Here is a 24228-nt window from a genome sequence, read left to right on the forward strand (position 1 = left end):
TGCCCTTTGATTGTATATTTTTTTAATCACTTCCCCATTACATATGTCATCTGTAGTCCTAGGCCTAGTTAATCCCTCGTCATTTGGTTACATTAATGACTGTTAATGGACGTATTAATTAGAGTCATATACTATTCTCAGAGTGGAAACGTTGTTTGCAGAATTCAGAACCTGCTACACTTTTGAGAAACAAGTTTTGGTTTATTTCATAACCATTATGAGTTTTGTCAATCTGGGTTGGGTTAAATGCAGAAGATACATTTCAGTAGAATAAATTCAGTTGTACAACTGACTAAGTGCCCCTCTTTCCTTTCCCTTTAAATGGGGTATTGATCAAGATCAAAAGTCAAAAGGGCAAACAATTCACACAATATAACAATGAATGTGCAAGAATTGTCGGGAGACTGCGGGCTTATTCAGGACAGATTTTGGTGAGAGTGAACCCTCTTGCTCAGCCTCTTCCTCTCTGCTGAAACTAGCGAGCGAAACAGCGCCCCTTTGTCTTACTATATGTAGCCCATGTATCTGATACTGTCTGTCCAGAAAAAGTATGACATGCCTTACTCCTTTTGTCCAGACAGCATCAGATACATGATCTACACATACAGAAACAGAGGTGCGCTGTTTCGCTCGCTCTGACGCTTTGTCTGAGATTGATGATTCTTTCTGTCGGCGTGCGTCTCGGTCAAATAAATGATCAATATTTTATTTAGAGGAGAAGGCAAGGAGGTATGGTAGGGAGGGCAGGTCCCCATAACACCTTCCCTCCTTTATGCACAAATATTGATAAAATAACCATCATATGGAAGTAAACTTGGAGTCACGTGATAATATGTTGTGTGTTCCTCCCACTATGACTCTGGAAGGTACTGTATGCAGTTTATTAGGCTACAGATGAAATAAATGATGATGAACTTCACAGGGTGGTGAAAGTGCAAGGTTATGAGTTTGATTCTCCTTTCCAATAAATATTGACATTCTTATTCTGGTGACATGACGATCAATGCTTTGCTGCCGTTTGACTAATAAAAATAATAATCGCTCTTATCCATAATAATGTCATAATGTAGATAGTTTAGCCCCACTGTAGCTGTTTGCTAGAGCACATGTGTCAAGACCAACTTGGGAACATTTACTATGTAACACAACAGTCTATAATACAGTCTATATAACGCAACAGTCTATATAACGCAACAGTCTATATAACGCAGCAGTCTACTCTATATAACACAACAGATAACAGCCTATATAATTCAGCGGTCTATATAATGCAGCAGTCTATATAACGCACAACAGTCTATATAACGCACAACAGTCTATGTAACGCAGCAGTCTATGTAACGCAGCAGTCTATATAATGCACAGCAGTCTATATAACATAGCAGTCTATAAAGCACAGCAGTCTATAACAGAAATTTGCATCCTGCAGCACTAATTCCACAAGGTTCTGGGACACTGTAAAGTCCATGGAGAATAAGAGTACCTCCTCCCAGCTGCCCACTGCACTGAAACTAGGAAACACCGTCACCACTGATAAATCCACGATAATCGAGAATTTTAATAAGCATTTCTCTACGGCTGGCCATGCTTTCCACCTGGCTACCCCAACCTTGGTCAACAGCTCTGCACCCCCCGCAGCAACTCTTTTCTCTGAATATATCAATGATGTTGCTCTTGCTGCGGGTGATTCTTTGATCCACCTCTACGCAGACGACACCATTCTGTATACATCTGGCCCTTCTTTGGACACGGTTAACAAACCTCCAAACGAGCTTCAAATCCATACAACACTCCTTCCGTGGCCTCCAACTGCTCTTAAATGCAAGTAAAATGAAATGCATGCTCTTCAACCGATCGCTGCCCGCACCTGCCCGCCCGACTAGCATCACTACTTTGGACGGTTCTAACTTAGAATATGTGGACAACTATAAATACCTAGGTGTCTGGCTGTCGTTCTGCACCTGAACAAGGCAGTTAACCCACTGTTCCTAGGCCATCATTGAAAAATAAGAATTTGTTCTTAACCGACTTGCCTAGTTAAATAAAGGTAAAATAAATAAATAAAAAGACTGTAAACTCTCCTTCCAGACTCACATTAAGCATCTCCAATCCAAAGTTAAATCTAGAATTTGCTTCCTATTTCGCAACAAAGCCTCCTTCACTCATGCTGCCAAACATACCCTCGTAAAACTGACTATCCTACTTATCCTTGACTTTGGCGATGTAATTTACAAAATAGCCTCCAACACTCTACTCAGCAAATTGGATGCAGTCTATCACAGTGCAATCCGTTTTGTCACCAAAGCCCCATATATTACCCACCACTGCGACCTCTATGCTCTCGTTGGCTGGTCCTCGCTACATATTCGTTGCCAAACCCACTGGCTCCAGGTCATCTATAGGTCTTTGCTAGGTAAAGCTCTGCCTTATCTCAGCTCACTGCTCACCATAGCAGCACCCACCCGTAGCACGTGCTTCAGCACGTACAGTGGGGAGAACAAGTATTTGATACACTGCCGATTTTGCAGGTTTTCTTACTTACAAAGCATGTAGATGTCTGTAATTTTTTATCATAGGTACACTTCAACTGTGAGAGATGGAATCTAAAACAAAAATCCAGAAAATCACATTGTATGATTTTTAAGTAATTAATTTGCATTTTATTGCATGACATAAGTATTTGATCACCTACCAACCAGTAAGAATTCCGTCTCTCACAGACCTGTTCGTTTTTCTTTAAGAAGCCCTCCTGTTCTCCACTCATTACCTGTATTAACTGCACCTGTTTGAACCCCGTTACCTGTATAAAAGACACCTGTCCACACACTCAATCAAACAGACTCCAACCTCTCCACAATGGCCAAGACCAGAGAGCTGTGTAAGGACATCAGGGATAAAATTGTAGACCTGCACAAGGCTGGGATGGGCTACAGGACAATAGGCAAGCAGCTTGTTGAGAAGGCAACAACTGTTGGCGCAATTATTAGAAAATGGAAGAAGTTCAAGATGACGGTCAATCACCCTCGGTCTGGGGCTCCATGCAAGATCTCACCTCGTGGGGCATCAATGATCATGAGGAAGGTGAGGGATCAGCCCAGAACTACACGGCAGGACCTGGTCAATGACCTGAAGAGAGCTGGGACCACAGTCTCAAAGAAAACCATTAGTAACACACTACGCCGTCATGGATTAAAATCCTGCAGTGCACGCAAGGTCCCCCTGCTCAAGCCAACGCATGTCCAGGCCCGTCTGAAGTTTGCCAATGACCATCTGGATGATCCAGAGGAGGAATGGGAGAAGGTCATGTGGTCTGATGAGAGAGAAATTGAGTTTTTGGTCTAAACTCCACTCGCTGTGTTTGGAGGAAGAAGAAGGATGAGTACAACCCCAAGAACACCATCCCAACCGTGAAGCATGGAGGTGGAAACATCATTCTTTGGGGATGCTTTTCTGCAAAGGGGACAGGACGACTGCACCGTATTGAGGGGAGGATGGATGGGGCCATGTATCGCGAGATCTTGGCCAACAACCTCCTTCCCTCAGTAAGAGCATTGAAGATGGGTCGTGGCTGGGTCTTCCAGCATGACAACGACCCGAAACACACAGCCAGGGCAACTAAGGAGTGGCTCCGTAAGAGGCATCTCAAGGTCCTGGAGTGGCCTAGCCAGTCTCCAGACCGGAACCCAATAGAAAATCTTTGGAGGGAGCTGAAAGTCCGTATTGCCCAGCGACATCCCCGAAACCTGAAGGATCTGGAGAAGGTCTGTATGGAGGAGTGGGCCAACATCCCTGCTGCAGTGTGTGCAAACCTGGTTAAGAACTACAGGAAACGTATGATCTCTGTAATTGCAAACAAAGGTTTCTGTACCAAATATTAAGTTCTGCTTTTCACACTGCAGTATCAAATAATTATGTCATGCAATAAAATGCAAATGAATTACTTAAAAATCATACAATGTGATTTTTCTGGATTTTTGTTTTAGATTCCGTCTCTCACAGTTGAAGTGTACCTATGATAAAAATTACAGACATCTACATGCTTTGTAAGTAGGAAAACCTGCAAAATCGGCAGTCTATCAAATACTTGTTCTCCCCACTGTATATTTCACTGGTCATCCCCAAAGCCAACACCTACTTTGGCCGCCTTTCCTTCCAGTTCTCTGCTGCCTATGACTGGAACGAATTGCAAAAATCAATGAAGTTGGAGACTTATATCTCCCTCACTAACTTTAAGCGTCAGCTGTCAGAGCAGCTTACCGATCGCTGCAGCTGTACACAGCCCATCTGTAAATAGCCCATCCAACAAACTACCTATCTCATCCCCATATTTGTTTTTATTTTTCTGCTCTTTTGCACACCAGTATTTCTACTTGCACATCCTCATCTGCACATCTATCACTCCAGTGTAAATTGATAAATTGTAATTACTTCGCCACTATTGGCCTATTTATTGCCTTACCTCCATGCTTTATTTGCACACACTGTATACAGATTTTTCTATTGTGTTATTGACTGTACGTTTGTTTATTCCATGTGTAACTCTGTGTTGTAGATTTTTTTCGCACTGCTTTGCTTTATCTTGGCCAGGTCGCAGTTGTAAATGAGAACTTGTTTTCAACTGGCCTACCTGGTTAAATAAAGGTGAAATAATATAAAAAATATAACCCACAGCAGTCTATATAACAGAGCAGTCTATATAACACAACAGTCTATATAACACAACAGTCTATATAACACAACAGTCTATATAACACAGCAGTCTATATAACACAACAGACAGCAGTCTTTATACCGCAACAGTCTTTATACCGCAACAGTCTTTATACCGCACAACAGTCTATATAACACACAATAGTCGATATAACACAACAGTCTATATAACGTAGCAATTTGTGACAAACCATCAGTATAGTTGAAAATGCGATGGAACCCATTTAAATTTGTATTTTTCATTTGGTACATGGGAATTGATCTGCAACAGTTATTTTAATGTAAAGTGAAAGGAAAGGGGGATACCTTGTCAGTTGTACAACTGAATGTATTCAACTGAAATGTGTCTTCCGCATTTAACCCAACCCCTCTGAATCAGAGAGGTATGGAGGGCTATGTACACTACCTCATCACTCAAAGACTTTTATCAGCAAAAAGTCAGTCTGATGGAAACATATCTCTGGTGGGAAAATGTGATTATTGTTTTATGCAGATTTTAGAATAATATCATGAAAATATGTCGCAGATTGGATGGAAACCTAGCTAGTGATATGATAGTGAACAGGGTGTAGACAAAGACTTTAGTCTGTAGTGTAGTCTAGATACATTTCCACCCCAGTGGTGGTGGTGAGGGGGACATACTAGTCAACGTGGCCAGACTACATAGACCAGATACACCCAGCAAGCAGAATTCTAGATATAAACAGTAAAGGTTGATAATAATGTCAGTTCAATGCCAATAGGGTTAGAACTACATATTTATACCCTAACCTTAATGTATTACCCTGGATACATTGATACTCTGATACATGTATGAAATGTCTGCTTCTCCAGAGGATCTTTATCATAAAGTGGGAGGTGAGCTGGTGTTGACACCGGAGAAATCCACAGTGCCTGACTTCATCACAAGCATCCTATGGAAGCATGGGAAGAACAAGGTGGCAGAGTGGGACAAGGATTTTGGTAGTCTGGACATCTATGCTGCCTTCAAAGAGCGTACAACCCTGGACCAGACTACTGGAGAGCTGAGAATCAGTGGATTGATGAAAACAGACAGTGGAGTTTATTCTGTGGAGTTTAACAGCAAACTGCTTGACAAGACATATAAACGATCTGTTATCAGTAAGTGTTTCTATGTGTGTGTGTGTGTGTGTGTGTGTGTGTGTGTGTGTGTGTGTGTGTGTGTGTGTGTGTGTGTGTGTGTGTGGTCATGTAGAAACAGCAGGTTATATAGAAACAGCAGGTTATGTAGAAACAGCAGGTTATGTAGAAACAGCAGGTCATGTAGAAACAGCAGGTTATGTAGAAACAGCAGGTTATGTAGAAACAGCAGGTCATGTATTGTAGTGCCTCACAAACATTTTCCCAAATGATTCCTGTTTCTTTCCTCTATTTACAGAGGCAGTCCCCAAACCCACAATCACTTCTTCCTGTAACGCCAACCAAACCTCCTGCACTCTGACCTGTGAAGGCAACACCACTGATGCTGAACCAGTCACCTACAGCTGGAAAGTGGGGGAGGGGGCGTGGGAGGTTGTAGACAAACAGCTAAGTGTTTCTAAGAGCGACAGTGGCAAATCAAACAATGGGTACAAGTACATCTGCAAGCTGAAGAATGCTGTTAGTGAGGAAGTCAGTGAGCCAGTTGGAGAGGTGTTTGGTCCAGGTGAGTGGACACTCATATATTTAACCTTTATTTAACTAGGCAAGTCAGTTAAGAACAAATTCTTATTTTCAATGACAGCCTAGGAACAGTGGGTTAACTGCCTTGTTCAGGGGCAGAACGACAGATTTTTACCTTGTCAGCTCAGGGATTCGACCTTGCAACCTTTCGGTTCCTAGTCCAACACTCTAACCGCCATGCTACCCTGCCGCCTCATAAGTGTGTTACAATCTTATGTATTGATATGTCAGTAACACTGCTAGTGTGTGGTCATGTAGAAACAGCAGGTTATGTATTGCAGTGCCTCACAAACATTTTCCCAAATGATTCCTGTTTCTTTCCTCTATTTACAGAGGCAGTCCCCAAACCCACAATCACTTCTTCCTGTAACCCAGACAAAACCTCCTGCACTCTGACCTGTGAGGGTGACACCACTGATGCTGAACCCGTCACCTACAGCTGGAAAGTGGGAGAGAGAGCATCGGAGGTTGTAGACAAACAGCTGATTGTCTCTAAGAGCGACAGTGGCAAATTAGCCAATGGTTACAAGTACACCTGCAAGCTGAAGAATGCTGTTAGTGAGGAAGTCAGTGAGCCAGTTGGAGAGGTGTTTGGTCCAGGTGAGTGGACACTCATATATTTCATCCTTTATTTAACTAGGCAAGTCAGTTAAGAACAAATTCTTATTTTCAATGACAGCCTAGGAACAGTGGGTTAACTGCCTTGTTCAGGGGCAGAACGATAGATTTTTACCTTGTCAGCTCAGGGATTTGACCTTGCAACCTTTCAGTTCCTAGTCCAACACTCTAACCGCTATGCTACCCTGCCGCCTCATAAGTGTGTTACAATCTTATGTATTGATATGTCAGTAACACTGCTAGTGTGTGGTCATGTAGAAACAGCAGGTTATGTATTGTAGTGCCTCACAAGCATTTTCCCAAATGATTCCTGTTTCTTTCCTCTATTTACAGAGGCAGTCCCCAAACCCACAATCACTTCTTCCTGTAACCCAGACAAAACCTCCTGCACTCTGACCTGTGAGGGCGACACCACTGATGCTGAACCAGTCACCTACAGCTGGAAAGTGGGAGAGAGAGCATGGGAGGTCTTATACAAACAGAGGAATGTCTCTAAGAGCGACACTGGCAAATCAAACAATGGCTACAAGTACATCTGCAAGCTGAAGAATGCTGTTAGTGAGGAAGTCAGTGAGCCAGTTGGAGAGGTGTTTGGTCCAGGTGAGTGGACACTCATAAGTGTGTTACAGTCTTATGTATTGATATGTTAGTAACACTGTGTGAGGCCGTTGGTAAAATTCAATAAATGCAGAGTCAGGCGCAGGACACAGTTCTGAGTAATAATCCAAGATTTACTCAATCAAAGGTAAGATTCCAACAAGGAACGTATACAATCAACAAAAGCACGAACAACAAGAACCCACATGACAAACAATAACGCACAAAACAGAGAGGGAAGCCAGAGGGTTAAATAAGGTACATAATTAATGGAATAGAAATCAGGTGTGTATAATGAAGACAAAACCAAACGGAAATGAAACATGGATCGGTGGCGACTAGAAAGCCGGTGACGTCGACCGTCGAACGCCGCCCGAACAAGGAGAGGGACCAACTTCGGCGGAAGTCGTGACACACTGCTAGTGTTGTAGGACATTTTGAGTGCTGCACTATGTTGAATTCCTGATCAACTCCTGTCAAAGTATCAATACAAAATGTGTTTTCATTTCAGAGCCTTCCAGTATCGGTGCTGTTGTTGCTCTGGTTGTCTGTCTCATTGTAGCATTTGCTGTCATAACAGGTAAGAACAGCACATCTATAGTAACAGAGCACTGTACATGTACATAGTTCTGAATCACAGATTGACATAACAGCAGCAACATCAGTGAGCTATACCCCCTGAAGGGGATACCTGTTCTACCTGTATTTACAGTACTGTTCAGGCTACTGTTACAGTCAAGACAAGGGGTTAGATGCACCACCTGCTGTAGGGCACAGTCTTCATAATGTGTCACAGGGAGGCACCAATTTGGACAGTGCACAGTATGGATTAGTCTAATCTGAATTAATCAGCAAAAAGGATGGTAATTACTTTGTGTTAACCTAAACATATGAAGACATAGCCACAGTCAACATACTATACAACTGTTGTTACAAACAAACTACAAACATGACTTTAAAGAAAAGGCTCACAGTGCCTCTCTGAAGACGATATGGGTGATGAAACCACGGAAAGCCATTCATTTCCAGTGGAAGAGAAGCAAAGTGTGTGGGGGACAGTTGGTAGCATGGACGAGGGTTGTGAACAGGGCGGGACTAAAGTTTGGGAAAGCTGAACTTTATGGAAATACTTCCCACCATCGAAGCGCACTTGAAGTACATAACAACACAAGTCAATAAAACATCATGTTAGAAAACTGCTAATAATAAGTAATGGGTAGAATCGGAATTGTTTGCTCCTTGCATCCTCTCGCTTCCTTCTCAAAACCTATTGGAGGAGAACGTCAGAGGGGGGGGACCTCTGGCTTTCTCATCCAATGTGTTTTGAGAAGTAGGAGAGAGGATGCAAGGAGTATGCCATTGTTATTCTCCCCTAGTCGCACCAGTATGCTACATTTTTGATACCATATCGACCATCCACTGTAATATGTGACTGTGCATAAGGCCTATCTGCAGGTCCATAAAAGGATGGTTAATTTTGGCTGTGTGTGGCTTTACCATAATAAATATGGGGTTTCCATGGTTGGGTAGGTTACATGTAATCAGTCACTCCTAACCCTGGGGGTTTCCATTGGGTATAGCAGGGTCTGGCAGTCACTCAAGAACAATCATTTAAAGTAGACTAAAAAAGTAGACTAAAATCATTGGCATGGCTTGGAGCTGCCAGCATGGTGCCTCTTCTTTCACTTTTAGAAAGCAGAGAACAGAGAGTGACAGTTTGTTTTGCCGGTCAGCAGTTTAGGCTGGTCACCGATTACTTTGAATTTGATGTCAGCATTTTAACTCAGCCTTGCAAGCCTTGTTGTAATCTGATAGCCAGGGAATTGGGAGGTGGTGGAGTCCTCCTTTTTGGTGACCATTTGAAACCAAAAGCTATTTTATAGCTATTAAAATATAGGTTGTGATAGCTGTAGCCTAATTGATATCTTCATTCATTCGGCCCAGTAGGTGAGTGCCATTTTGGTTTCATGTATTATTATAAAACTAAACACAACTGAAACAACTTCCCCAAAATACATGTCCTGTTTGTTTTAGAAAGCTAGGCTACTTATGTTTTTTAGTCTGTTCGTGTGCTCTCCTCCTGTGTTGTTGAAGACACTAATGACTTCCCACCAACATTGTCTTGTGCTCTTCCCAATTTCTACAAAGACCGTTGGTGGGAAGTCATTATAGATCTACACTGTATGCGCCGTTCGACAAAGGTGACTATAGTCTAGGGGGTCGGCAACCTTTTTCATCTGGAGAGCCTATTTACAGTTATTCCTACCATTTCTAAAGTTCTGCGTGTCAGTTATGATTTTCATATACGCATTGTAGGCTACCTAACCATGCCCAAAAAATGTCTAACTGCCCACAAACTAAATCCTGATATAGCTGTCTACTAGACAGAGGCGCTGTCCATTCAGCACCAGGCCACGGAGCTCCACTATGCCTACCTGTCCTGAGGCGCTGTCCTGAGGCGATGCTGAATCACTGACGCAGCCTTAGGTTCCTTTTAAAAAAGCATGTGTATATTTAGTGATTTTCGTAATTCTTTTAGTTTTTTTTGTCTTCATGCATCCTTGTCGATTGTAAGCCTTAGTAAGTCCTTTGATGTATGGCTTTTATTTCAACGCATGTGTAGAATTTATCGAGCATAGTTTGCATTCGTCGTCATCTGTTTAATTCACTGGTTACTTTCACATTGATTTGAAGTCGGCCTGGTGCAGGTACTGTATGCAGGTTGTTTATTGGTGCTCTCAGAAATGATGTCTTCTTATTGCTGCTTAAACATGTAAATGTGGGTGAAGTCACACTCAATATTTGACAGAATGGTTAATACACAGACTTGTACTTTAAGAAGGGTTATTTCTCACTCTGTTAAACCTAATACATAAGATACAGAACCATGGATGAAAATAAAATATTTATTTTTTTACTCCTCAGGACTTTTGGTGTGGAAGAAAAAGACAGGTAGGATAATTCTCTGTCTCTTCCTTCTCTTCTTCCCAAAAATGGTAGAACATTCCGATTCCAGTGAAAACAAAACCATTTGAATGAAAATGTTAATAATGTCTTACATTTTTGTATTTTTTTATCTCAGGATATCCCCAAAACACCTGGATTGACTTTTTGAGAAAGTATTTTGTTGGAATGTTTGGTAAGTGTTACCTTAACTAGACTGGTCCATATTCAACCTGCTAACAGGGTCCCCAAAGTAATACAAACAACATTATTCATGTACTGTACTATATACACATACTTCCATGCGCTATGACAGAGAGTGTGTGAGTTCGCAGATGTAATCCCACAACCCAGAATATGTTTTCTCATCATAACCTTATGCAAACTTTAAAGGGCAAATACCTCCTAAATTCAAGGAACCTCTTCTACTCTATTTGTTGTAAACCAATGTTGATGGATGGTGTAACTTTACAGGGGATGCAGGGAAACAATTAGAATTCTGTTGCCCCGGATACTGTTTATCACACTGTAGGGGATGTTCAGGTCACCAACCTTGGAGCTTCAGGGGTTCTCTCTGGGGTTGCCATGGATACAGTTTACAGCACTGTAGGAGAGAAGTCTTCTAGAGATTACTCCATGAATCAGAAGAATAACAATCCCACTAACACAGGTAGTAACACTAACACACCTTTTACATGGTACTTCTATGGGGACATTTTGACAATGCACATATGTGGAGATGTTGCCAGAAATGTGTTTCTCATATTATTATTGGTGACATTTATTTGAAGAACATGTTTTAGTGACGTCTACATACAGTATGAGAAGGTGATTACTAATGTGAGTTTAAAGTTAGTGTGTGGGCTGGCAAATATAAAATGTGTATTATGCAGTTGGAATCTGCTTTAAATTTATTTTACCTTTATTTAACTAGGCAAGTCAGTTAAGAACAAATTCTTATTTTCAATGACAGCCTACAGTGGGTTAACTGCCTTGTTCAGGCGCAGAATGACAGATTTGTAACTTGGGGATTCGAACTTGCAACCTTTCGGTTACTAGCCCAACGCTCTAACCACTAGGCTACCCTGCTGTAATGAGATTGGTGTGGTGCCTAAATGATGTACTTGTGATGAGTATTTGAAATAACCTGCTGGGTTTTGGTTTATCTTTACATCTGTGCATTTTTCATGTCAAAATGTCACCAATAGAGATAACACTGTGGATTAAGATTGTCACTGTCATCCCTTGCTAGTTTGTACTGTTGAAAAGCCAGTTATTTCACAATCTTCTGCTCCGTTTGATTTGCTCCATGGTTGTCATTCAGGACGCTTTCATTTCTGAGAACTGTTTCCATGTTGTTTAGTTTGATATGACTGTTACCAGTTTAGAGATGTGGAACGTCTCAAGACCTTTGCAGGTTTTGTGTCTTTTAGAGCTTACAGTATTCATCTACTGCAGGGGTAGACAACCCTGGTCCTGGAGGGCCACAGGCACTTCATGTTTTTGATTTAACCACCTAGAAGACCAGGTGTGTTGAATTGAGGCAATCACTGAACTGATCAATTAGCTCAGTTGGTCTGGTGTGGTGCCTGGTTGGAACAAATTCCTGCAGTACCTACTTTACTGACATTACTGTCCCCATGGGGACATGTTGTCGCAGTGTCATGTACATGTTTAAAGTGGCGTTTAAATACAAAACAAATTGACAATACAACTTTCATAAGTTACATACCAATAAAAAGAGACTAGCCTGCTGGCCTTACTGGGTCGATAGGAACATTAGCCCAAGCTATTTAGGAGGGATATCACACCTGGCACAAATGATTGTCTAGTTGTGTTTTTCCTGCCGAGGGGTGCCCTATACCTGCACCCAGAGGGGGCTAGTTCAAAGTGTGGCTACAGGGGTTGGCTTGGGTCTAAAATAATTTGCTGCCTTGCGGAGGGCCCTGACCTTAAAAATCTCATTCAGGCCTGTCTGTGTGACGCCAAGTACCTTGCTTGTTGTGGTGATAATCCTTCTCAGCAAATTTCTCTGGCTGACAGTGGCATTGCCAAACCAACAAACAATACAAAAAGTTAAAATACTCAGAGTGAAAGATTTGTAAAACAGAGTCAGTATAGTAAAGTCTACATTAAAAGATCCCAGATTTTGAGAAAGTACAGTCTCTGTTGACTCTTTTTGTAGATCAGGTCTCTGTACATTTACTCCACTGAAGCTTATTGTCCAAGAGGACACCCATATATTGTTTTCCTCTACAATCTCTATGTTCTGACCTGTGATAGATGTTGCAGAGGTAGGTGTTGTATGCTTCCTGAAGTCCATGGTATTGAGGACCAAGTGTAATTCGTCACACCACTCTACAAAGGACCGGGCCATGTTGTTCCTCGTTATCATGCAACAGGCTGATCAAGGCAGTGTCATCAGAGAACTTATCGAGGTGTCTGTCAGGATGGGAACTTGTACAACTATTATTGTATAAGATGTACAGGAGGGGTGACAAAACACATCCCTGAGGAGAGCCTCTGTTGGTGGTGTGTATGTCCCACACGTGGGGACCTACTTTGACACACTGTGACCTCTGGCTCAGGAAGTCCAACAGCCACAAAACCAGCCCCCCATCTAAGGAGAATTCCCTAATGAGTCTCTGTGACAGAATGTAAGGCTGGATTGTGTCGAAAACAGAAGAAAAGTCAACAAACAAAACCCTGACAGGGGATTTGGCACCCTCTAGATGTCTATAGACTATGTTGAGGAGATTGAGAATGGCATCATCAACTCCTCTGCTGGGCTGATAGGCAAACTGAAATGGGTCGAGGAGCTTCTCGGTGGTGCGGAGAATGACTTCACAATTTTCTCAGAGCATTTCATTACTAAGGATGTCAAGGCAACATGGAGGTAGTCGTTCAGCACAGAGGGATTAGATGTGTTGCTGGTCGAGCGAGGATTGGAAAATGCCTGTAAAAACACCAGCCAATTGTTCCGCCCAGTGCTTTAACACATGTCCAGTTATTTTGCCTTGTCTTTAGTGTGAGTTACATCCAGGAACAACTTCACAACATCAGCCTGTTTAACAACAACCCTCTCAAACATTTATAATGATGCTTCTATTTGTTTTACCTCTGAAAACAAAGTCGTCAGATTCAAATCTTGAGAAGAAAACATCCAGTTCATTAGCCATGTTCTGGCCCTCATGTCTCCCAAGCTCAGCATTGTTTTTCCCCTGCCTATATGGAGGGCACTAGCCATGGATTTAATCCCTTGGCAGGCCACCCTTGAGTTATCTGAGGAGAGGGTTCTCTCCACCCTTTGCTTGTATGCCTCCTTGTCCACCAGTATCTGTCTTTTGATCTCATGTTGTACATCTCTTAAAGCCTGTCTATTACCCTCCGCATAAACTTAATTCCCATTAAGTAGTGATTTTAGATATTTTGATACCCAAGGCTTATTGTTAGGGAAGAATTTACAGGTGTTAGTAGGTACAACTGACTCAACACAGAAGTTCATAGTCTGAAACAACACCTGTGAGTTCATCAAGATCAGAGCTGCTGTCCTCGTACCTCCCACATAGTACAGTCAAAACACCCTTGGAGACGAGTGATACTATTGTCGTTCCAGATGTGGACAGTTTTAACTGTAGGTTTCTCCCTCAGTAGGTTGGACGGAGGTAGACATTATTGTGGTCTGATGTCCCCAGGGGAGGTCTGGTGGTGGCAGAGAAAGCATTTATTGTCCCAGAGCACAAATCAAGTCTTTATTTTTTTCTAGTGTGACATTTCATATACTGATGGTATGTGACCAGGACATTATGCAAAATACAGTTGTTAAAATCCCCTGAAATAAATGTGGGTGCGTCGGGGGAGATGGATTCCAGTTGCTGTGACAGATTATGAATCATCTCTGATGCTTTTGTTATATTAGCTTTTGGTTGAATGTACACAACGGTAACAAACAATTGGGGGAACCCACAGGGCAGATAGTAGGGTCACAGTGACACAGAAGCAGTTCAATGTCGGGGGTACGGAGTCTCTCTCTTACCAGTATTGATTTACACCACTGGTCCTTGACAAGCAGGCAGACGACCCGCCGTGATGTTTCACTGTGACGGTCAGATCACGGTCTGCTCTGACCAGTGTGATGCCGGCCGGCTCCACTTCCCTGTCCGGGACTCTGTCATCCAGCCAAGTCTCAGTAAACGCCAACAAACAGGCCTCCCGGTATTCGTGTTGAAAGCGCAGTCGTTGACAGCTCATCCGCTTTCCCCCTCAGTTACTGGGCATTGATCAGCAAGGTGGTGGGTAAGAGAGGGGGTGTCTGATTCCCCGAGTTTTCCACATTCGCATTTGGGTTTGTAATCCTCTCGCAGAAAATCAGGGATTAGATGGGCCATTGGGATATCCATCGCGTTTTAGTTGCGTTGTAGTAGAAACTCTTTGCTGTATTGGATTCCGCTGCTAGCAGCGTTTTCATCATTTAGTCCGTTTGTAGCGGGTATGTACACGATCAACAAGATCAGTCCAACACCTCACCACTGTAAAATCATCGTTGATAGATGGTTTACAAACCAAGTGTACAAATTAAAAACATAAAAGAACCCCACACCAAATGTCACACACACTCATCATTAAATATGTAGAATTATATAGCTGTCTACTAGACAGAGGAGCTGTCCATTCAGCACCACGCAACGGAGCTCCACTACAGTATACCTACCTGTTCCCGAGGAGCTGTCCATTCAGCATCATGGAGCTCAACTATGCCTAACTGTACTGAGGAGCTGTCCATTCAGCACCATGGAGCTCCACTATGCCTACCTGTACCGAGGAGCTGTCCATTCAGCACCATGGAGCTCCACTATGCCTAACTGTACTGAGGAGCTGTCCATTCAGCACCATGGAGCTCCACTATGCCTACCTGTACCGAGGAGCTGTCCATTCAGCACCATGGAGCTCCACTATGCCTACCTGTACCGGTTTGGTTGTTTCAGTTAAAGCCAGGGATGGAAACAACCAAACCACAGACAAGTCATCCAGCTAATTTAAGACATCATGAAGCAGAAGTAGCATAGATGCTCATCTGCATATCTCAGAATATTACGAGAACATACATTGATTACCGTTTTATTAATTACCGTTTTAATTAATTACCGTTTTAATTCTGTTAATTACTTTAAATATCAAGTCGCTGTTTAAGTCAATGACACTTGATGGTAAGACAGTGTCATTCGACTGGAATTCTACCACTTAGCATCCTTTTCATTGTCATCCAGAAGTGAACACACACAGACCATATACTTATTTGTTATCAGAATGCTAAACTAAACTTTTCTCTTGTCTTCTCCTCCTCAGCTAAAGGCAGTGATGTAGTCCAGCCAGAACAAGGCAAGTAATCCAGTTAATTTAAGACTGTATAAAGCAGAAGTAACTTCTTTAAGTAGCATTTGATGCCGTAGGACAGAGGCTGTGGATGATGTTTACCTTCTATGTGATTCTGCAGAGGTTACGGTTCCACTAATGGCCATTGCCAGAAATCTGTTTTAACTCAATTAGGGACCTTTACTCACACGTGTGTGTGTGTTGTGTATGTGTGTGTGTGTGTGTGTTGTGTGTGTCCAAAACAGGGAAATTCAACGCAGATAAAGCTGAAAAGGTGCAGGGGAAAGAAGGTGTGTATGAAACTTAAGTGGACAGTTTACCCGGTAACAGAGTGCTCTGGCGGTTACAATACACTCAAGACATATTTGTCACGGATGAGTTGATTCCTGTAACATACTGATTCTTAAAAGCTAAATATACTGAAAAAATATATAAATGCAACATGCAACAATTTCAACGATTTTACTGAGTTTCAGTTCATATAAGGAAATCATTCAATTGAATAAAATTCAGTAGGCCCTTATCTATGCAATTCACATGACTGGGTAGGGGCGCAGCCATGGGTGGGCATGGGAGGGCATAGGCCCACCTACTGGGGAGCCAGGCCCAGCCAATCAGAATGATATTTCGACACAAAAAGGCTTTATTACAGACAGAAATCAAGTTTAACCTTTCTAGGGTACTTGGGACGGTAGCGTCCCACCTGGCCAACATCCAGTGAAATTGCAGAGCGCAAAATTCAAAAATACTCAATTCAAATATTTAACATTCTTGAAAATAGATGTTATACATAAAATTAAAGCTTAACTTCTTGTTAATCCAGCCGCTGTGTCAGATTTCAAAAAGGCTTTACGGCGAAAGCATACCATGCGATTATCTGAGGACAGCGCCCAGCACACAAAACATTACATACAGTTACCAGCCAAGTAGATTAGTCACGAAAGTCAGCAATAGCAATAAAATGAATCACTTACCTTTGATGATCTTCATATGGTTGCACTCACAAGACTCCCAGTTAAACAATAAATGTTTGTTTTGTTCGATAAAGTCCCTCTTTATATCCAAAAACCTCCGTTTTGTTGGCGCGTTTTGTTCAGTAATCCAATGGCTCAAAGGCAGTCACAACAGGCAGACGAAAAATCCAAATAGTGTCAGTAAAGTTCGTAGAAACATGTCAAACGATGTTTATAATCAATCCTCAGGTTGTTTTCAGTCATAATAATCAATCATATTTCAACCGGACAATAGCTTCGTCAATATAAAAGAAAAACAAGAAAGGCGCACTCTCAGTCGCACGCAGAAAACAGATCTGAGGACTTTCCAGGGTCCACTCACTCAGTGGTCTTACTCCCTCATTTTTCAGAATAGAAGCCTGAAACAATTTCTAAAGACTGTTGACATCTAGTGGAAGCCATAGGAAGTGCAATTTGAGTCCTAAGTCATGGGATACTGTATAGGCATTCAATATAAAACTACAAACACTTCCTGGATGGATTTTTCTCAGGTTTTGCCTGCCATATCAGTTCTGTTATACTCACAGACATTATTTTAACAGTTTTGGAAACTTTAGAGTGTTTTCTATCCAAATACTATTATATGTATATCCTAGCTTCTGGGCCTGAGTAACAGGCAGTTTACTTTGGGCACGCTTTTCATCCGGAGGTGAAAATAGTGCCCCCTACCCTAGTGAGGTTAATCAGCGGTCTGTGTGGCTGGTCTCAGACGATCCCGCATGTGAAGAAGCCAGATGTGGAAGTCATGGGCTGGCGTGGTTACACAGTCTGCGGTAATGAAGCCGGTTGGACATACTGCCAAATTCTTTAAAACGACGTTGCAGGCGACTTATGGCAGAGAAATTAACATTCAATTCTCTGGCAACAGCTCAGTTGGACATTCCTGCAGTCAGCATGCCATTTGCACCTCAAAGCTGCACATTTTAGAGTGGCCTTTTTTTAAATATATATATTTTTTTAAATTTATTTTATCCCCTTTTCTCCCCAATTTTCGTGGTATCCAATCGCTAGTAATTACTATCTTGTCTCATCGCTACAACTCCCGTACGGGCTCGGGAGAGACGAAGGTCGAAAGCCATGCGTCCTCCGAAGCACAACCCAACCAAGCCGCACTGCTTCTTAACACAGCGCGCCTCCAACCCGGAAGCCAGCCGCACCAATGTGTCGGAGGAAACACCGTGCACCTGGCCCCCTTGGTTAGCGCGCACTGCGCCCGGCCTGCCACAGGAGTCGCTGGAGCGCGATGAGACAAGGATATCCCTACCGGCCAAACCCTCCCTAACCCGGACGACGCTAGGCCAATTGTGCGTCGCCCCACGGACCTCCCGGTCGCGGCCGGCTGCGACAGAGCCTGGGCGCGAACCCAGAGACTCTGGTGGCGCAGCTAGCACTGCGATGCAGTGCCCTAGACCACTGCGCCACCCGGGAGGCCAGAGTGGCCTTTTATTGTCCCCAGCACAAGGTACACTTGTGTAATGATCATGCTGTTTAATCAACTTCTTGATATGCCACACCTTTCAGGTGGATAGATTACAGTGTATTTGTAAAGTATTCAGACCCTTTGACCTTTTCCACTTATTCTTACATTACAGCCTTATTCTAAAATGGTTTAAATTCATTTTTTCTCATCAATCTACACACAATACCCCATAATGACAAAACGAGAACAGGTTTATAGATTTTTTGGAAAATTTATAAAAAATAAAAAACAAAAATACCTTTATTTACATAAGTATTCAGAACCTTTGTTATGAGACTCGAAATTGAGGTCAGGTGCATCCCGTTTTCATTGATCATCCTTAAAATGTTTCTATAACTTGATTGGAGTCCACCTGTGGAAAATTACATTTATTGGACATGATTTGGAAAGGCACACACCTGTGTATATATAAGGTCCCACAGTTTACAGTGCATGTTAGAACCAAAACCAAGCCATGAGGTCAAAGGAATTGCCCGTAGAGCCCCGAGACAGGATTGTGTCGAGGCACAGATCTGGGGAAGGGTACCAAAACATTTCTGCAGCATTGAAGGTCCCCAAGAACACAGTGGCCTCCATCGTTCTTATTTGAAAAAAATTGGATCCAGCAAGACTTCCTAGAGCTGGACGCCTGGCCAAACTGGGCAATCGGGGGAGAAGGGCCTTGGTCAGGGAGGTGACCAAGAACCGGAATCTCCCAGAGTTCCTCTGTGGAGATGGGAGAACCTTCCAGCAGGACAACCATCTCTGCAGCACTCCACCAATCAGGCCTTTATGGTAGAGTGGCCAGACAGAAGCCACTCCTCAGTAAAAGGCACATGACAGCCCGCTTGAAGTTTTGCAAAAGGCACCTGAAGGACCCTGGTCTGATGAAACCAAGATTGAACTCTTTGGCCTGAATGCCAAGCTTCATGTCTGGAGGAAACCTGGCACCATCCCTACGGTGAAGCGTGGTGGCAGCATCGTGCTGTGGGGATGTTTTTCAGCGGCAGGGACTGGGAGACTAGTCAGGATTGAGGGAAAGATGAACGGAGCAAAGTACAGAGAGATCCTTGATGAAAATCTGCTCCAGAGCGCTCAGAATGGGGCGGACGTTCACCTTCCAACAGGACAGCGACCCTAAGCACACAGCCAAGACAACGCAGGAGTGGCTTCGGGACAAGTCTCTGAATGTCCTTGAGTGGCCCAGTCAGAGCCCGGACTTGAACCCGATTGAACATCTCTGGAGAGTCCTGAAAATAGCTGTGCAGCGATGCTCCCCATACAACCCGACCGAGCTTGAGAGGATCTGCAGAGAGGAATGGGAGAAACTCCCGAAATACAAGTGTGCCAAGCTTGTAGCGTCATACCCAAGAGAACACGAGGCTGTAATTGCAGCCAAATGTGCTTCAACAAAGTACTGAGTAAAAGGTGTAAATGTTATATTAACATTTTTGATTTATTAGTACATTTTGGAAAAAAATTAACACCTGTTTTTGCTTTGTCATTATGGGGTATTGTGTGTAGATTGATGAGGGGGAAAACTATTGAATCCATTTTAGAATAAGACTAATGTAACAAAATGCTGAGAAAGCCAAGGGGTCTGAATACTTTCCAAATGAACTGTATCCTGGCAAAGGAGAAATGTTTACTAGCAGGGATGTAAACAAATTTGTGCATTTTTCTTTTTGCATATGGAACATTTCTGGGATCTTTTACTTCAGCTCATGAAACATGGGACCCACAATTTACATGTTGTGTTTATATTTTTATTCAGTAAATCTTAAAGGCTATTTATACATACAATTTGTATAAAACACATATGGGTGAGACAACATCCCTCCCTGTGGCTGTAAGATAAGGCTAATGTGTAATGTATGTATTATGTTGAGTGTGTAATGTACAGTGTCTATTTTGTATACAGCAGTACTGTGTGTCTAAGACCATTTTCCCCTTGGGACATTAAAGTTCATCCTCTTCCTATACGCTTTATCTATAATTATATCACAATATTTTAGGTTGACTATAATTTCATTACACAATTTCTGATACATCACATGCCTTACTTTTATTTTCCGGCATCAGTAAAATCAGGAAGTGCATCATCTATGCCTCTACTGCCATTCAATCCAATTAGACTGGTTTTGGATTTCTCCCTGAATAAGATGTTTGCCATTTTTGCCCCATTCTGGAACTTTGAGGGATTGTGACATAGCCCCTCTAGTAGTTTAATAGGATCTATATTGATATAATAGTGGACAGCCTCCGAGGCAGGGTGTACCCAAAGACTTTAATCTGTAGTGTTGTCTAGATACCTTTCTGCTCCAGTGGTGGTGGTGAGGGGGGAACATACTAGTCAAAGTGATCAGACTACATAGACCAGATACACCCAGCAAGCAGAATTCTAGATATAAACGAGAATATTTTTTTCTCAACCGTATATATTTTTAAAAGGCAAATACATTGTATATTCAAGGAACCTCTTCTACTCTGTTTGCTGTAAACAATGTTGATGGTGTAAATTTACACGGTACGCATAAAAAGGTAGGATGGAAACCTGGTTACAGATTGAGGTGAAAGTGGCGTTACACTGGAATTCTACCATCAAATATGTTGAGGATTGTTAGAACAAGTTGGGTTTAAAAAACATAATGTGGTGGGAGGGCTTGTCCTGTCTAAGAAAACACTGTCTGGGAAACACTGGTGGTTCAGTAGAGAGGCTGTCGTACTTGTTTTACCTTCTCTGTGCGTTTCCTCAGGGGGCGATGATAAGACTAAAGCGAATGGCAGCGCTGCACCAGGGGGCGACCTTAACGCAGCTGAAAAAGGAGAGGCAAATGGAGGTGTGTATGAGAAAGGGATAGTTCACCTCAAGTCCCTCTGTATGCGTCAGGATAAATGTTCAGACCTCAGTCTCAAATAGATGGGAAAGACTGGCATCATCTTAAACTGTCATGAACGGTGATAACAGAAAAGGAATCAGTGCCATTGTTATTACAGCATTCTTGAATCACATTAATTCTGTTCCATTTCTCTAGTTGAGTTCTCCTGTTGTGTTTTCTTGCAGAGGGGTCCGTGCTGCTGAACGAAGACACGGTGAAGTACGACAATGGAAAGGGGGCAGCAGAAGAGAATTCAGCATTGTAGGACGGTAAGTTGGAGTGTGATAACAATGTAGACTGTTTTCACTTCATTTCCCTTTATTGTGCAATACTTCTGGTCAACTCTATTAGTAGACTGTTAACAACTCTCTTGTTCCTAATGATTTATTCCTAACTGACATCTCTCTAGCCAGGGAACTGTGGACCAGAGGTACACAGAGGATCATGAAGACAAGAGAACCCACCATCTCATCTGGCCTACCAGCACTGGACGACATGGGTGTCCCTCTGAGGTTGCGTTTTTTGTGGATTTACCTTTTTTGGGAAAGAAGATTTGATTTGAATTGAATAATTATTGAGAATCATGGATTTAAAGGAACTGAATCTCTTTTTGACTTTGACTTTTGGACTATTTAAAAAAATATATATATATATATTTCCCCTTTATTTAACCAGGTAGGCCAGTTGAGAACAAGTTCTCATTTACAACTGTGACCTGGCCAAGATAAAGCAAAGCAGTGCGACACAAACAACAATACAGAGTTACACATGGAATAAACAAACATACAGTCAAAAATACAATAGAAAAAGTATATACAGTGGGGAGAACAAGTATTTGATACACTGCCGATTTTGCAGGTTTTCCTACTTACAAAGCATGTAGAGGTCTGTAATTTTTTATCATAGGTACACTTCAACTGTGAGAGACGGAATCTAAAACAAAAATCCAGAAAATCACATTGTATGATTTTTAAGTAATTAATTTGCATTTTATTGCATGACATAAGTATTTGAACACCTACCAACCAGTAAGAATTCCGGCTCTCACAGACCTGTTTGTTTTTCTTTAAGAAGCCCTCCTGTTCTCCACTCATTACCTGTATTAACTGCACCTGGTGGAACTCGTTACCTGTATAAAAGACACCTGTCCACACACTCAATCAAACAGACTCCAACCTCTCCACAATGGCCAAGACCAGAGAGCTGTGTAAGGACATCGGGGATAAAATTGTAGACCTGCACAAGGCTGGGATGGGCTACAGGACAATAGGCAAGCAGCTTGGTGAGAAGGCAACAACTGTTGGCTCAATTATTAGAAAATGGAAGAAGTTCAAGATGACGGTCAATCACCCTCGGTCTGGGGCTCCATGCAAGATCTCACCTCGTGGGGCATCAATGATCATGAGGAAGGTGAGGGATCAGCCCAGAACTACACGGCAGGACCTGATCAATGACCTGAAGAGAGCTGGGACCACAGTCTCAAAGAAAACCATTAGTAACACACTACGGCGTCATGGATTAAAATCCAGGCAAGGTCCCCCTGCTCAAGCCAGCGCATGTCCAGGCCCGTCTGAAGTTTGCCAATGACCATCTGGATCATCCAGAGGAGGAATGGGAGAAGGTCATGTGGTCTGATGAGACGAAAATAGAGCTTTTTGGTCTAAACTCCACTCGCCATGTTTGGAGGAAGAAGAAGGATGAGTACAACCCCAAGAACACCATCCCAACTGTGAAGCATGGAGGTGGAAACATCATTCTTTGGGGATGCTTTTCTGCAAAGGGGACAGGACGACTACCGTATTGAGGGGAGGATGGATGAGGCCATGTTCGTGAGATCTTGGCCAACAACCTCCTTCCCTCAGTAAGAGCATTGAAGATGGGTCGTGGCTGGGTCTTCCAGCATGACAACGACCCGAAACACACAGCCAGGGCAACTAAGGAGTGGCTCCGTAAGAAGCATCTCAAGGTCCTGGAGTGGCCTAGCCAGTCTCCAGACCTGAACCCAATAGAAAATCTTTGGAGGGAGCTGAAAGTCCGTATTGCCCAGCGACATCCCCGAAACCTGAAGGATCTGGATAAGGTCTGTATGGAGGAGTGGGCCAAAATCCCTGCTGCAGTGTGTGCAAACCTGGTCAAGAACTACAGGAAACGTATGATCTCTGTAATTGCAAACAAAGGTTTCTGTACCAAATATTAAGTTCTGCTTTTCTGATGTATCAAATACTTATATCATGCAATAATATGCAAATTAATTACTTAAAAATCATACAATGTGATTTTCTGGATTTTTGTTTTAGATTCCGTCTCTCACCGTTGAAGTGTACCTATGATAAAAATTACAGACCTCTACATGCTTTGTAAGTAGGAAAACCTGCAAAATCGGCAGTGTATCAAATACTTGTTCTCCCCACTGTATACAGTGTGTGCAAATGAGGTAGGATAAGGGAGGTTAGGCAATAAATAGGCCATAGTGGCGAAATAATTACGATATAGCAATTAAACACTGGAGTGATAGATGTGCAGAAGATGAGTGTGCAAGTAGAGATACTGGGGTGCAAAGAAGCAAAAATAAATAAAATAAATAACATTATGGAGATGAGGTAGTTGGATGGGCTATTTACAGGTGGGCTATGTACAGGTGCAGTGATCTGTGAGCTGCTCTGACCGCTGGTGCTTAAAGCTAGTGAGGGAGATATGAGTCTCCAGCTTCAGTGATTTTTGCAGTTCGTGATAGACTGCATCCAATTTGCTGAGTAGAGTGTTGGAGGCTATTTTGTAAATGACATCGCCGAAGTCAAGGATCGGTTTATATAGTCAGTTTTACGAGGGTATGTTTGGCAGCGTGAGTGAAGGATGCTTTTTTTGCGAACTAGGAAGCCAATTCTAGATGTAATTTTGGATTGGAGATGCTTAATGTGTGTCTGGAAGGAGAGTTTACAGTCTAACCAGACAC

The 24228-nt window shown here is 42.6% G+C and overlaps 1 protein-coding gene across 1 annotated transcript in view; it reads left to right on the forward strand.

The window, feature by feature from the left end:
• LOC120050827 overlaps nucleotides 1–21996 on the forward strand; it is a 91662-nt gene extending 69666 nt beyond the window's left edge. The window contains exons 5-15 of the mRNA XM_038997356.1: nucleotides 6110–6376; nucleotides 6727–6993; nucleotides 7345–7611; nucleotides 8120–8188; nucleotides 10534–10560; nucleotides 10691–10747; nucleotides 15898–15930; nucleotides 16170–16214; nucleotides 21153–21236; nucleotides 21461–21544; nucleotides 21685–21996. Coding sequence (XP_038853284.1) covers nucleotides 6110–6376; nucleotides 6727–6993; nucleotides 7345–7611; nucleotides 8120–8188; nucleotides 10534–10560; nucleotides 10691–10747; nucleotides 15898–15930; nucleotides 16170–16214; nucleotides 21153–21236; nucleotides 21461–21540 — 1196 coding nt within the window. The 3' untranslated portion in view covers nucleotides 21541–21544; nucleotides 21685–21996. The remainder of the gene's footprint in view (nucleotides 1–6109; nucleotides 6377–6726; nucleotides 6994–7344; nucleotides 7612–8119; nucleotides 8189–10533; nucleotides 10561–10690; nucleotides 10748–15897; nucleotides 15931–16169; nucleotides 16215–21152; nucleotides 21237–21460; nucleotides 21545–21684) is intronic.
• Nucleotides 21997–24228: the final 2232 nt, after the last annotated feature.

The sequence above is a fragment of the Salvelinus namaycush genome, chromosome 7, assembly GCF_016432855.1.
Source record: "Salvelinus namaycush isolate Seneca chromosome 7, SaNama_1.0, whole genome shotgun sequence".
NCBI lineage: Eukaryota > Metazoa > Chordata > Actinopteri > Salmoniformes > Salmonidae > Salvelinus > Salvelinus namaycush.